General features: G+C 45.3%; 1 protein-coding gene across 1 annotated transcript; it reads left to right on the top strand.

The window, feature by feature from the left end:
• The first annotated feature begins 13153 nt into the window (after positions 1 to 13153).
• LOC135828002 (uncharacterized) lies at positions 13154 to 16011 on the top strand. Its single transcript, XM_065340439.1, has 2 exons — positions 13154 to 14024; positions 15977 to 16011. Exons 1-2 carry the CDS (start codon positions 13154 to 13156, stop codon positions 16009 to 16011), a joined length of 906 nt encoding a protein of 301 aa, XP_065196511.1.
• The last annotated feature ends 380 nt before the right edge of the window (positions 16012 to 16391 follow it).

Raw genomic sequence — 16391 nt, 5'->3', positions numbered from 1 at the left:
CGCCAATATCTAACGGTACTCCTCCCATACATTACACTACTGTGGTCAAGTTGAGATATTTTCGCACGTTCTCACTCTTTATCATCTTGTTAGTCGTGGATAGTTGCTGCATAACTCGTTCAAATGTGTTTCCTTCTCTTAATACCTCATTTTACTTGTTTCTTTTTGCACCGCTGCATTTCAATTGGATGTACTGTGGATGTTCTGCTCATAAAAGGGACTATATTAATTAAGAAGTTTATTTGCGACGAAAGCTGTTTTCATGCTAGCATTTTTGTGGATTGCCATGTGTCACTGCATATTGGTGTCTTTCCAGGCAGCCACGGAATTCAATAGGAGGATGCAGACTCTGTTGGATTTGATGTTTTTATATCACGTGACTGAGAATATGTGTTCTTTCTTCATGTCGAAAGTGCTTGAACGTACATGTATTGTTCATAAGCAGCTTCTGCAGTGCGTGAACACGAACAGTTTCTTGCCTATCAGTCAGTTCAGTTACAGACACCAGCATTCCACAGCAGGTGCCTTAGCGGTAGCTGTAAAGAATATCAGTCACCGGAATGGCATTTTTTGATAATTATATTATTTCAACAAGGTAAAGCACAGCATTCTGCTTTTCAGACTACTTGATGTATCGCCGGAAATACTTGGAGACAGCACAAACCAGAAGCATGCCATAATATGACAGCCAGTCAGGGGTTCCTCAAGGGTCAGGTCTCCGACCTCTGCTCGTCGTTCTGTATGTGAAGGATGATTCTCGCGACCTTGCCCTCATGGCGTCACCACTATTCAGTTTGCTGGTGACATCTCGCTTCACGCCATACCACACCATAGAGCGACAACCCTCGACCACAATGATATATGCACTTTACAAGTCCTACCAGCAGTCACATATGCCAAATACCTTGGCCTGCATATTGAATCGGACATGAGTTGGGCAACAATGGTGGACCATGTTGCTGGTCGTGTTGCCTGCAAAATTGCTGTCCTGCTGCGACATGCTACCCCGCTGCCATGTTCCTACCGATTCGCCTACTTCCGATCTACCATTTTGCCAGAATTTTATGTATGCTTCTATTGGTTACTACCGGTATTTGTGAGTTGCTTAGGAACAACGGCTACATGAACTGTTCAAACGTGCCGCTCGGGCAGTCTGCAAGTCTCCACTGTGGACCAGTTGTCCAGTACTGATCAACTGCAAAATCGAATGCATGTGTGTGATCTACAGGTTTTTGCGTACTTGAATATATTTCGTTTCATCTGGCGATGTTTGCATGATGCATGTACTTCCTCCGTATACAAAAACTTCGTGACTTTTTTGAACGGTGCTTTTGAGCAATAACCTGCTCAACGAACGGCGCCAAAGGCTGTCATCGACAACCCACGTCCATGTCGAGGTGATTTTGGTTGATCCCGAACAGATTCTCCACGCACGCCATGCGTGTGAGGACGTTGCCGACAGAAACTCAAGAGTCAAATGAAAAAAAACTAACATTTACTTGCTTGAAAATGAAACTGACACAGTGACGAAGTGTAGCTCGTGGCTGGAACACGGAGTCACGCGGCACTCGCTGCCGTGAAACTGGCCAGGCTCGTACTTGCGGTGCGCGGCCCCATATCTACGCAGCGTGAGAACATAGATTTGTTTCACTCGCACGGCAAGATGAAACATTACAGTCGTCGTGCAACCAGCGCAGACTTAGGATGAGAATGTCGATGGCCTGGCTTTCTTCGCCTCTCTCCAGTCAGACGCCTCCTTTGTCGCCAAGGGAAATCCCAGGGACCTCCTCGAAGCCATTGTAGAATGCTTGGGAGGATTATCCTGGCGAGAAAATGCGAAGCGTGTGGATGTGCTTGTACGACTCGTTTCACGGCATAATGGAGGTCGCGGGTTGGAACAACTGAATATAGTTGACACCGTTTCGTACACAGCTCTAGAGATGAAGAGGACGTAGCCAAAGTCCAGCGTCGGATCATCACTGCAGGTGACAAGAATCTGAACGAAATGCGAGCGGAAGCAGCGACTGTTGGCGATGCGGAGTCAGCGTCGTCAGGTGACAATGACATGAGCGACGAAGACTCTGAAAAAACTCAATCTCATTCGTCTGAGTTGCTTTTTCTTTGTATATAGCTTGTAAACAGGTTAGACAATGCCACGAGTGTTATTCCAAGTCAAACGGAACAATTTCAGAGCTGAGCGCAGCTTTCAAAAAAAGTCACGAAGTTTTTGTATACGGAGGAAGTAGCACCTTATTATTTTTAGTCCTTTTTTTGCTGTCATGCCCTCAACTCGCACTCCAGGAGGCCAAAGTAACTTGCTTGTGGTCCCACCTGCTAGCACTGCTCGTTCTGCTAAGCGCCTAACGCACGTTGACGCCATTATCTGGAAAAGATTGACATCAGCAAGAAAATTTTCAAATTGTTATTTGGAATTCCAATCCTAAGCCTCGCAGTATTATAATATTAGAAGTATAAGCTACGTAGATTTTCCATAGCTCAGTGTATTGGTATCTGTTCGTTACATCCAACATTCCCTTTTCTCTTCTTTCTTTTTCCGATGTCTAATTATCCACACTTTCGTTTAAAATTTCATTAACAGTGGGTCCAATGTTATTAGGCATTATGCCTGTTTTGATTTCCACTATAAAAAAAGTATACAACACCTTACCGCAATACACAGAGAAGGGGAACACAACTGAACACAATGTTGCATGTAACAAAAGAGACACAACTCGAAGGTTTAATTTAATACGGCAATTGTGAGAGGCTAATGGGGACATGGCAAGATACTTCAAATTTTATGAGATGGTGGTGAATGTACATGGTTGTAGAACTGTGGCTCGGATGGTTATGCCATGCTCAAGAAGGAGGTGAGCATTGTAAAGCAAAATCACATCCGCAAGATTTTGAATTTCAGAGGACTGTTTTCTTTTTTCAGAGTGGAAATCAGTGAAGGTCTTGGGCTCTTTGCTAGGGTCAGCTGAGGACGTAGACTTCAGAATAAATGCAGAAAACCGTGTTTTTGGCTCTGTTGCTTGGGAATATCACAGTATTGAATCTCGTTTATGTATGGTTAAAGTTTTGATTTTGTCTGTACTCTTGTACCTCTGCGGCCTCCGAACATTACCGAAGAAGCTGGAGGATCGCCTGGAGGCATGGCATCGTCGCAAGGTCCGATATTATTATGAACATTTGTCCACCCTCAAAACATATTCAGAAAAAAGAATTACCGAAAGACTAACCAAGCCCCGATCTCGCAAACATGTATATAGGGCTTGAAAGTGCTACGTCACAGCATAGCAACAGTTTCAAAAATTCAAAAATTGGATCCACTTGGATCTAGTTTTTGTATGGATCCAAGCACATTTCAAGCGGTCTTACCCACAGCATGGTGATGTAGCCAGTGAAACTGACCGATTTGGCTACTGGGGGCGGGGTTACAACTGGTGGCGAAATAAAAGTCACACCTGCATGCGACATGAGTGGGTTGCTATGCACCCACATACTTAGGCAATAGCAAAGTCACACCTTAGTGGATCCAAAAATAGAAATCTGATGTCAACTTACTACTCCCTGGCCGTTTTGACGTCATCACTTTCAAGCCCTATAGCGCGGCCTCCTGTGGCTGGGGCACGTTGCCAGGGAAGGACCAGACGCGGACTCTTACAAGGCACTGCAGCTAGCACTAAATACTTCGTATATCAAGCCCCTTGGTGCACGACACCGCGAGAGATGGGTCGACAACATCAAAAAAGACCTCAAGCCTCTGAATGGGCCGATTCAGTAATGCCTCAACCTGGCCACTAACAAGCAACTCTGTTTAACGATCATTGACAGATGCATGACCCCTGTATGATTTGTTTATGCAGACAATATGCGACCTGTTCATATTATGACTTGTATTATTATTATTATTTTCGTTTTGAAGGCAGTCATAAACCATTATTGACTCTATCACGTGACTACATGGGTTGTCTTCTAGTAGCACTTACTTGAATGAATTTTACTCTCCTTGTGAATCATGGCGGATAGGGCCTCTTGTACGGGCACAATAAATTGCACACATCATCCTATTCAAATTCAAAAAAATATTTTGAAATGCAAAGTCAATTTAAATGCTAGTAAATCAATTGGAACACAAAATATAAAAGTTAAAATCAATTGGAACACAAATGGAGAGAAATAAAACGTAGGGAAATACGTCCACACAGCCATTACCGTACTGGCAAAGAACGGCAGCATAATTATCCCATACAACACATCGGCAAGGTTAGTTTACCACTGTTATTCAAAGACGATAATATTCAGAAAGTCACTTTAATTCCTGGTTCATCTTGCGCTGCTGCACCCAGTTTCAGTCGGTGTGCAAGTTTCATAACTTGGATGTATCAACACATGCCTGCTTGGATTTGGACACCCTTATTCCTAGCTGCGCTCAGCAGCCGAGTCGTGAAGACGTTTATCTTTCACATGGAAATTCTAATGGTGACGGGTCGACAAGCTGAAAATGTACTGAAAATCCTCTTCCTATGATTTCGACTATGCAGCAGGTTGTCTAGTTATACGATAAGCAACGGGTCCTTGTCTTTGACGAACAGTGCAAGGCAACATGATGACTACGTGAAACGACTCCACAGTGAATGTTAGCATCCCGTCTTGAAGCCTATTCCAGATTAGCGAAACATTCGCGAACCAGTCAAAGGCGAGACGAGTTTGGTCTGCATCAATCCCTGCTGCGCAGTGCATCCGCAGAACTGTGTAATCTGGTTCTTCATCGTTTTCCCCCCTTCCGTATGACAAGTCTATCCATTCCATTCTAAATCTCACCGATTCCCTAAAGAGCTTTTGTATGTCGTTCAAGGAGGCAGCACGAAGAAAATGGAATAGGTTATGCTCGTGAATCTGAATAACACACCTTGCATCTGCAGTGAACATTGGCGGACCTCCTTGCCACCGACCATGCGAGCGGACACCGGGTCGAGAGTATCCTGGATCTGATATAGTGGCAATCTCCGAACTCAGAAACACAGTAACTATCAAGTCTCCTACTTCATTAGGATCTGGGTGCATAATTGGAGGCATTCTACGTCGGCTGTTGTACCCTCAAGCAAAGTGAGGTTAAAACACAATCTACCGGCCTTAACTTCCGTCAAAATCAACTAACGAATTCCGACAAATGCGAAAAACAAATGGATTGCTGTTGAACCATTGCCCTCTCTTGTGAAATTTCTGCTGTCATGTCACGCGACAGCATAGCGCGATGGGGAAGTGGGTAATTTTCATTTTCACTCTTTTTGAAACGGCTCAATGGTCTGCACTAACAATGGCGCTGAAAAGACATTGTAACGCAAAACGCTCATGGCGCGCACAGACCCTGGCTAAATCTATTGTGTTGCTTTTGGGTACTCGAGATGGACATTCAACCCAAACCATATTCCCAGCAAAACGTGGTTGCCATGTTTCGTCTTAACTCGCTCTGGCATAGAACCCTTATACATGTACATCCAACTCCCTATCTCTTGAACGTGCTGAAATTCGCATCGAACATATACCCTTGCACGTTTCCGAAGCAACAAAATGTACGTACTACAGCAGTGCGGTAATGGGCAAAATGCGCACTAGCAACAAACAGCATGGTTAGGTTAAGTTAGCATTTGATCATTATACCACACGCAAGAAGAGTATGTAACATTGCCCAACATTATAGCCTATCTCGCCGATTCACGCAACAGCTGTTGGAATGTTTCGGTCTGCCTTGTTCGTTCTGCCATTAGGGAGGTTTAGTCCTACGTAATCCGTGGGTACTTTACGTGTGTGTACCACGTAATATTCAGTGACCCACGTACAGACGTTTTCTGATTCACGACATACCGTGTATGGAGCCTCACCCACGTTCCGCCAGAACGTGGGTGAAAATCAGAATGGAGCGCATTGTGCGAGCTGTGGGGGTGCTCAGCTGAAGAATTTTCCGAGGCACGAAATCAAAATATTGGATGAGCTTCTTAGGCCCGGGTAGCTTCGTCTTTGACCAGGTTTGGGCCTTTCGCTTCATGCTTTTGTTTGTTCCGTGTGACTAAACACAACATTGCAACGAGGGTGCCCTTCATCCACTTTACGTGGATCACCCACGCACGCGTTTCCGTTACGTGGGAACTAAACCTCCCTATTATGTCATTCAGCGAACTGAGACCTAGCTCTAACACCACTCCAGTGCGCGTAACCATGAACCTTCCTACTTGGAAGGTTCATGGTTACGTAGGACCGAAGAGGAGAATGTGAGCGCAGCGAAAATGTGCACAAGCTAAGACACACGGCAGCTAAGAATGCCGACTGTTCCAGGACGGTGACGAGACCAGTTAATAACATGACAATGCGGTCTAACTACAATTTGAAACAGCAAAGCAACACACCACCCAACTTGGCTGGGTCAGCAATATCAGAGACGGAGTAAGGGGGAGGCTTTGCGAAAACGAATTGTGCAAAACCGGACGCCAATATCTAACGGTACTCCTCCCATACATGACACTACTGTGGAAAAGTTGAGATATTTTCGCACGTTCTCACTCTTTATCATCTTGTTACAGTCGTGGATAGTTGCTGCATAACTCGTTCAAATGTGTTTCCTTCTCTTTATACCTCATTTTACTTGTTTCTTTTTGCACCGCTGCATTTCAATTGGATGTACTGTGGATTTTCTGCTCATAAAAAGGGACTAAATTTTAAAAAGCTTATTTGCGACGAAAGCTGTTTTCATGCATTTTTGTGCATTGCCATGTTTCACTGCATATTGGTGTCTTTCCAGGCAGCCACGGAATTCAATAGCAGGATGCATACTCTGTGGATTTGATGTTTTTATATCGATTTGACTGAGAATAATTATATGATTGTTCTTTCTTCATGTCGAAAGTGCTTGAACGTACATGTATTGTTCATAAGCAGCTTCTGCAGTGCGTGAACACAAAAAGTTTCTTGCCTATCAGTCAGTTCAGTTGGAGACACCAGCATTCCACAGCAGGTGCCTTAGCGGTAGCTGTAGAGAATATCAGTCACCGGAATGGCATTTTTTGATAATTACATTATTTCAACAAGGTAAAGCACAGCATTCTGGTTTGGTTTTCAGACTACTTGATGTATCGCCGGAAATACTTGGAGACAGCACAAACCAGAAGCATGCCATAATATGACAGCCAGTCAGGGGTTCCTCAAGGGTCAGGTCTCCGACCTCTGCTCATCGTCCTGTATGTGAAGGATGATTCTCGCGACCTTGCCCTCATGGCGTCACCACTATTCAGTTTGCTGGTGACATCTCGCTTCACGCCATACCACACCATAGAGCGACAACCCTCGACCACAATGATATATGCACTTTACAAGTCCTACCAGCAGTCACATATGCCAAATACCTTGGCCTGCATATTGAATCGGACATGAGTTGGGCAACAATGGTGGACCATGTTGCTGGTCGTGTTGCCTGTAAAATTTCTGTCCTGCTGCGACATGCTACCCCGCTGCCATGTTCATACCGATTCGCCTACTTCCGATCTATCATTTTGCCAGAATTTTATGTACGCTTCTATTAGTTACTACCGGTATTTGTGAGTTGCTTAGGAACAACGGCTACATGAACTGTTCAAACGTGCCGCTCGGGCAGTCTGCAAGTCTCCACTGTGGACCAGTACTAGTCCAGTACTGATCACCTGCAAAATCGAATGCATGTGTGTGATCTACAGGTTTTTGCGTACTTGAATATGTTTCGTTTCGTCTGGCGATGTTTGCATGATGCATGTAGCACCTTATTATTTTTAGTCTTTTTTTGCTGTCATGCCCTCAACTCGCACTCCAGGAGGCCAAAGTAACTTGCTTGTGGTCCCACCTGCTAGCACTGCTCGTTCTGCTAAGCGCCTAGCGCACGTTGACGCCATTATGTGGAATAGATTGCCATCAGCAAGAAAAAGTTCAAATTGTTATTTGGATTTCCAATCTTAAGCCTCGCAGTATTATAATATTAGAAGTATAAGCTACGTAGATTTTCCATAGCTCACTGGATTGGTTTCTGTTCGTTACATCCAACATTCCGTTTTCTCTTCTTTCTTTTTCCTATGTCTAAATATCCACAATTTCGTTTAAAATTTCATTAACAGCGGGTCCAATGTTATTAGGCATTATGCCTGTATAATTTCCACTATAAATAAAGTATACAACAACTTACCGCAATACACAGAGAAGGGGAACACAACTGAACAAAATGTTGCATGTAACAAAAGAGACACAACTCAAAGGTTTAATTTAATACGGCAATTGTGAGAGGCTAATGGGGACATGGCAAGATACTTCAAATTTTATGAGATGGTGGTGAATGTACATGGTTGTAGAACTGTGGCTCGGGTGGCTATGCCATGCTCAAGTATAAGGTGAGCATTGTAAAGCAAAATCACATCCGCAAGATTTTGAATTTCAGAGGACTGTTTTCTTTTTTCAGAGTGGAAATCAGTGAAGGTCTTGGGCTCTTTGCTAGGGTCAGCTGAGGACGTAGACTTCAGAATAAATGCAGAAAACCGTGCTTTTGGCTCTGTTGCTTGGGAATATCACAGTATTGAATCTCGTTTATGTATGGTTAAAGATTTGATTTTGTCTGTACTCTTGTACCTCTGCGGCCTCCGAACATTACCGAAGAAGCTGGAGGATCGCCTGGAGGCATGGCATCGGCGCATGGTCCGATATTATTGTGAACATTTGTCCACCCTCAAAACATATTCAGAAAAAAGAATTACCGAAAGACCAAGCCCCGATCTCGCAAGCATGTAAAGAGCGCGGCTTCCTGTGGCTGGGGCACGTTGCCAGGGAAGGACCAGACGCGGACTCTTACAAGGCACTGCAGCTAGCACTAAATACTTCGTATATCAAGCCCCTGGTGCACGACTCCGCGAGAGATGGGTCGACAACATCAAAGAAGACCTCAAGCCTCTGAATGTGCCGATTCAGTAATGCCTCAACCTGGCCTCTAACAAGCAACTCTGTTTAACGATCATTGACAGATGCATGACCCCTGTATGATTTGTTTATGCAGACAATATGCGACCTGTTCATATTATGACTTTTATTATTATTATTATTTTCCTTTTGAAGGCAGTCATAAACCATTATTGACTCTATCACGTGACTACATGGGTTGTCTTCTAGTAGCACTTACTTGAATGAATTCTACTCTTCTTGTAAATCATGGTGGATAGAGCCTCTTGTACGGGCACAATAAATTGCACACATCATCCTATTCAAATTCAAATTAAATGCTAGTAAATCAATTGGAACACAAATTATAAAGTTAAAATCAATTGGAACACAAATGGAGAGAAATAAAACGTAGGGAAATACGTCCACACAGACATTACCGTGCTGGCAAAGAACGGCAGCATAATTATCCCATACAACACATCGGCAATGTTAGTTTACCACTGTTATTCAAAGACGATATTCAGAAAGTCACTTTAATTCCTGGTACATCTTGCACTGCTGCACCCAGTTTCAGTCGGTGTGCAAGTTTCATAACTTGGATGTATCAACACATGCCTGCTTGGATTTGGATACCCTTATTCCTAGCTGCGCTCAGCAGCCGAGTCGTGAAGACGTTTATCTTTCACATGGAAATTCTAATGGTGACGGGTCGACAAGCTGAAAATGTACTGAACATCCTCTTCCTATGACTTCGACTATGCGGCAGGTTGTCTAGTTATACGATAAGCAACGGGTCCTTGTCTTTGACGAACAGTGCAAGGCAACATAATGACTACGTGAAACGACTCCACAGTGAATTTTAGCCTCCCGCCTTGAAGCCTTTTCCAGATTAGCGAAACATTTGCGAACCAGTCCAAGGCGAGACGAGTTTGGTCTTCACCAACCGCTACCGCGAAGTGCATCCGCAGAACTGTGTAATCTGGTTCGTCATCGTTTTCTCCCGTTCCGTATGAGAAGTCTTGCAAGTCCATATCCACCCTCTCCGATTCCAAAATGAGCTTTTGTATGTCGTTTAAGGAGGCAGCACGATGAAAACGGAATAGGTTAGGCCCGTGAATCTGAATAACACACGTTGCATCTGCAGTGAACATTGGCGAACCTCCTTGCCAACGACCATGCGAGTGGATACTGGATCGAGAGTATCCTGGATCTGACATAGTGGCAATCTCCGAAGTCAAAAAGACAGTCAGTATCAAGTTTCCTACATGGTGAGGATCTGGATGCATAACTGGAGGCATTGTGCGTCGCCTGTTGGACATTTAAGCAAAGTGAGATTAAAACACAATCTACCGGCCTTAACTTCAGTCAAAATCAACCAACGAATTCCGACAAATGCGAAAAATCAAATGGATTGCTGTTGAACCATTGCACCCTCTTGTCAAAGTTCTGCTGTTATGTCACGCGATAGCATAGCGCAATGGGGAAGCGGGTAATTTTCATTTTCACTCTTTTTGAAACGGCTCAATGGTCTGCACTCACAATGGCGCTGAAAACACATTGTAACGCAAAACACTTGTGGCACATACAGACCCTTGCTTCATCAACTGTGTTCCTTTATTGTATTTCGAAGTACTCGAGATGGACATTCAACGCAAACCAAAAATCTTATTTTTTGCCATGTTGGCCCTAACTCGCTGTGCATACCGTTAGAACCCTACAGAATCCAATTCCATCACCCTGGAAGGTGCTGAAATTCTCACCGAACACAAGCCCTTGCACGTTTCCGAAACAACAAAATATACGTATTAGTGCGGTCATGGGCAAAGGCGCACTAGCAACAAACCGCATCATGAGTCCTGCTGCGTGCCCGTTTATCTTTCTCGTTACTGAGATGCAGCATTCTTTGTATCCGTGGTGCTCGTGCTCGTCGGGGTTTCCCCGTCCAACGTGTTGTGGATAGTTCTGTCGTGGTGGCTGCGTCTGGCCTTGTTACGTAATTTTCTGATCTTGTATACTGCGTGATGGTATCAGCGCTGATGCTTTGAAGTCAGCTAAAAACCTTTTCGCACCCTGGCTGACGAATTTCTTCAACGCTGTTCAAGCTACAGAGTACTGTCCTGACGACATGCGCTGCGGCCTCATCGTTCCCATCTACAAAGCCGGCAAGCCTCTAGGACATCCAAAAAAGCTACCGCCCCGTTATGCTCCTTTCCGTCGTCCGTAAGATCTTGACGTCAATACTCACTCGACGACACACACTCCATGTGCAGTCATATGTGGCAGAGAGCCAAGCTGGTTTCCGCCCTGGCAGATCGACCACGGATGGTGTCTTTTACGCCAGGACGATGTGTGAGCGCGCACTACTTGGCGACTGGTCATATTCATCGGCACTATTGGACTTCAGCGGTGCGTTTGACACTGTCATTCGTCAGGTTGCTCTGGAGAGGTTAGCCACTGCTGGCGCACCAACGTCCACCACTGCAGTCCTAGTATCAAACACAACAGCCCGCACGAAGCTTGGTAAACAACTAAGCAAACCATTTCCAACAAACATCGGCGTCGTCCAGGGTGACCCAATGTCACCAATAATGTTTATAACTTACGCCGAAGGTTCCATGCGTAAGATCCGAGAGCAAGCTCTACCCGCGTCAGACCTACCAGCAACTTTCACACAATACGCAGACGACACCACTGCCCATCAGAACGAGCGATCATCTGTGGAAGAAACCGTCCGTGTGTGTGAACCCGTTTTCTCGGATGACAATCTGAAGCTGAACGTGGCAAAAACTCAATATTTCACTGTGACCAAGGAAGATGATTCCTGGAAATCGGTGAAGCTGCTGGGGAGTATGCTAGGCACAGCAGAAGACATAGCAGCCAGAGTGTCTGCTGCAAATCGGGCATTTGCAGGCATTCCATGGAAACGCCACAACCTGAATTCCAGGCTGTGTATGTTTTCCTGCCTGATATTGCCTGTCTTGCTGTATAATTGTGCGCTTTGGACCTTATCGCAAACATTACCCGACGTCGTCAATGTATGGCACCGGAAGAAACTACGTACCATCATTGGTATCACGTACCCACAACGAATCTCGAACACAGCGCTGTATGCCAGAACCGAGCAGACCCCACTATCCCAAGTCTGCAGGCAACGGAGACTGCTGTGGTTCGGCCATGTAGTGAGGGAAGGCGAAGAATCGTCCTCTTTCCAAGCCCTCCTAATGTCGATCAACACAACAGACATACGACGACCCCGAGGACGGCCACGTCTGAGATGGATCGACGTTGTCAAGAAAGACTTACAATGCATTAATCTGTCGCTTTTGGATGCTGTGCAATCTGCTTCTGATAGAGCTGCTTGGCTCGAAATTGTTAACAGATGCGTTGACCTCATGCAATGAGTGAAATGCGAACTGTCATTATTATTATTATTATTATTATTATTATTATTATTATTATTATTATTATTATTATTATTATTATTATTCTTGAATTGTTTGCAGGCAACCTGCCTACACTCAAGAGAGCACTGCATTTCACACAAATCCATTGGTATCGTTACAACGTTTCGGTCTTTATGACCATCATCAGGAATGAAGTGGACATGGAAAGAACAGCAGTATAAAAGAAGGAGGCAAGCAAGCAAAGCGCGGTGCATAGTGACAGCGCGCGTAGAGAAGTGCAAAGCACGTCATGGCGGGTGTGCATTACTACATATACATGACAACACAAGCACAAACGGCGAGGAAAGTAGATACTGCGCTACAGCAGTGATAACAGCCCAGTTACAGTCTCACACCACCAGTGAGGTGTCTAGAGCCCCGCGCCACTCGCAGTAAGGTGGTGTTATAGCAGATCCCAGCCACTGTTGTTATTAATTTCCGGGGATCGCTCCCTGATATTGATTGCCTCCCGGATCCTCCTCCTGGGGCGGTCACGCTCAGAACCGAGAACCCGGATACCTGAGAAAGCCGTTGCTCCCAATGGCAATGGGTCAGATGCATGCTTGGCCGCGAAATGCTCACCCAGCGCGGTGCCGCTCACTGTGTTGCGTGCGTCGTCGTTGTGTTCTTTTGTCCTGGTAGCGAGGCTGCGGTACGTCTCTCCGACATATTTATCACCACATTTGCACTCGAGGTGGTATACCACGTTTCGCTCTGTGCATGCTTCTCGCTTGGAAAAGGATTTATCCACAGCCGTGATGCCGGGTGACAACAGCTTCCCTGAAATGTACGGTCTTCCAAAAGACCACAAGTCCAATATTCCTCTCAGACCAGTCGTTGCGGCCTGCGGCAGCCCAGTTACAAACATCTCCATAGTCCTCGAACGCATCCTCAATCAATGTCTCCAGTTCGTGCCAGCACACCTGGAGAACACTGTTGAAGCACTCCAGTGTATGAGGAGCGCGTTTCCCAACCTCAAGGCCCCGCCCGGCACCATCATTGTGACTATGGATGTGGTGGCCCTTTACCCTAGCATCCCGATTAACGATGGCATTGCAGCAGTCATGAGAGTCCTCCGACAACACGAGGGCAGCATCGATCTGTTCGGTTTCCGAATTGGGCAGGTCAAGGAGCTCCTCGCACATGTGCTGAGCTCCAACTACTTCCGGTTTGGAGCGCAGGTGTACCACCAGAAGGATGGTGTGGCTATGGGCAATAACCTAGCGCCCCCCTTTGCCATCCTGTACATGCATGACCTAGAGAGTTCGCTCTTGCGTAGTGCACCTGCCAGCCCAGTTCTGTACAAGCGCTACATCGATGATGTTTTCATTGTGTGGAACCTCGGCCTTGAACTTCTGCAGAGTTTCCTAGATCACTTCAATAATGCCGATCCTAATATTAAATTCACTCACCAATCCACGGAGTTGACTGGCTCAATCAATTTCATGGACACGACCGTCCATGTCTCACCAGATGGATCTATATCCTATGAACTATACCGCAAGCCATGTCACAGCGGACTGGTATCAGACTACAACTCGTCAGTTCCCAACCAGCAAAAGAAAGCAATTGCTTCCTCTGAGTTCCTGCGTGCCGTCCGCCTATCCTCCGATGCCGACACCCTAAAAAGTAGTGAAGAAAAAGTAACCAACATCCTAAAATTCAACAACTTCCCAGAGTCAGTTATAGTTTCGGCACGTGAACGAGCTATGCGCCCCCGACGTGTCAGAGTGCAGAATGAATACCGTGTCACCCTCAACCTACCGTTTCACACCGAGTATATCCACAACAAAATTCATAAATTACTCCGGAAGTACAAGATAAATGCCCAGCTGATTTACAGGAACCGCCGTCTAAGTTCTATGATTTGCACGTCTGCCCTCCGCAAACCACCATGCCGCAGGTATGTAGACCCGTCCAAGCCCCGTAAACGGGGGCGGCCCAAGGCTGCTTGTGTCGCCTGCATGTCCGGTTCAGAAGCATGCACAGAGCGAAACGTGGTATACCACCTCGAGTGCAAATGTGGTGATAAATATGTCGGAGAGACGTACCGCAGCCTCGCTACCAGGACAAAAGAACACAACGACGACGCACGCAACACAGTGAGCGGCACCGCGCTGGGTGAGCATTTCGCGGCCAAGCATGCATCTGACCCATTGCCATTGGGAGCAACGGCTTTCTCAGGTATCCGGGTTCTCGGTTCTGAGCGTGACCGCCCCAGGAGGAGGATCCGGGAGGCAATCAATATCAGGGAGCGATCCCCGGAAATTAATAACAACAGTGGCTGGGATCTGCTATAACACCACCTTACTGCGAGTGGCGCGGGGCTCTAGACACCTCACTGGTGGTGTGAGACTGTAACTGGGCTGTTATCACTGCTGTAGCGCAGTATCTACTTTCCTCGCCGTTTGTGCTTGTGTTGTCATGTATATGTAGTAATGCACACCCGCCATGACGTGCTTTGCACTTCTCTACGCGCGCTGTCACTATGCACCGCGCTTTGCTTGCTTGCCTCCTTCTTTTATACTGCTGTTCTTTCCATGTCCACTTCATTCCTGATGATGGTCATAAAGACCGAAACGTTGTAACGATACCAATGGATTTGTGTGAAATGCAGTGCTCTCTTGAGTGTAGGCAGGTTGCCTGCAAACAATTCAAGTATAATGAAGCTGCGTGAAGCGTCCTTCAAAATATTATTATTATTATTATTATTATTATTATTATTATTATTATACTGCGTTATCATTTGTCTATCAAGCGGTTTGTTTGCCTTTTTGTTTTTGATTTCTCTGCATGTTGTTATCAGTGTTCTTATTAAATAATACGATGTTTTTTGTTATGGTTTTTCTCCTTTTGAATTGAGTTTATTGTAAAACCGGTGTATTCAAGATACAAGGGATAAACCTCGACGATGAAATCAAAATGAAAATTTGAAAAAGTCTGATTCAAAGAAACTCAAGGCAGATGTAACAAGGTTGTGTGAAAGATTCAACTTAGGCCTACCACAAATCGCACACAAGCACACCAAAATTTGAACAATCATACCGGAAGCTACTCAAAAAGCTCCAACATTGATTGAGTTAGTTGATTGTTAACCGCAATCAACAAGACAAGCTGAATCGACATTTGTGTACACTTTATTCATGCAATGTAAAACGGTGGAGACAATTTGCAATAAAACGATGAAAATATGAAGAAATAGTGAGAGTGCCGGTGAGAGATGTTAGTGTTTTGATGATTGATTCATTTCATGAAACTCAGAGTTGCAAAGAACGATGATATATCTCTGGTGAGGACCTGATTATAATATATATATACAGAGATATATCGTCGTTCTTTGCAACTCTGAGTTTCATGAAATGAATCAATCATCAGGCAATAGAAACAAACTGATACAGGGCAACTAGATCACTACAGGTTATATACCCAGTCACACAGCAAGCGCGAAAGAAGGCACTAAGATAGGGGTGAGAATATTCCGTGCTAAAAAAGCAGGCTTCAGGTGGCAATGTTTAGGGCTCTGTACTTGTACTGTGTGCATGTGTTGGATATGGTGTTGGGTATGGTGTATGAATTGGCAGAGTGTGCAGGCTGTTCACGCGATGCTCATACGTAGGCAGGGCGTTGCATTTGGCGTATTGGTCATTCTAGGTGACTCCTTGGAAGTTCACGAGTCGGAACTTGTTTGCGTGCCTGCACTTTGCGACAACTTCGCTCCTCTTGTTCAGTGCCAGGGTCTTATCAGTACAGTTATAAGTACAGAGCCCTAAACATTGCCACCTGAAGCCTGCTTTTTTAGCACGGAATATTCTCACCCCTAACTTAGTGCCTTCTTTCGCGCTTGCTGTGTGACTGGGTATATAACCTGTAGTGATCTAGTTGCCCTGTATCAGTTTGTTTCTATTGCCTGATGATTGATTCATTTCATGAAACTCAGATTTGCAAAGAACGATGATATATCTCTGGTGAGGACCTGATCGTGCAGTGTGTATTGGC

This window comes from Sycon ciliatum, chromosome 12, assembly GCF_964019385.1.
Source record: "Sycon ciliatum chromosome 12, ocSycCili1.1, whole genome shotgun sequence".
In the NCBI taxonomy this organism is placed as follows: Eukaryota; Metazoa; Porifera; class Calcarea; order Leucosolenida; family Sycettidae; genus Sycon; species Sycon ciliatum.
This window is presented reverse-complemented; position numbering and strand designations above follow the sequence as displayed.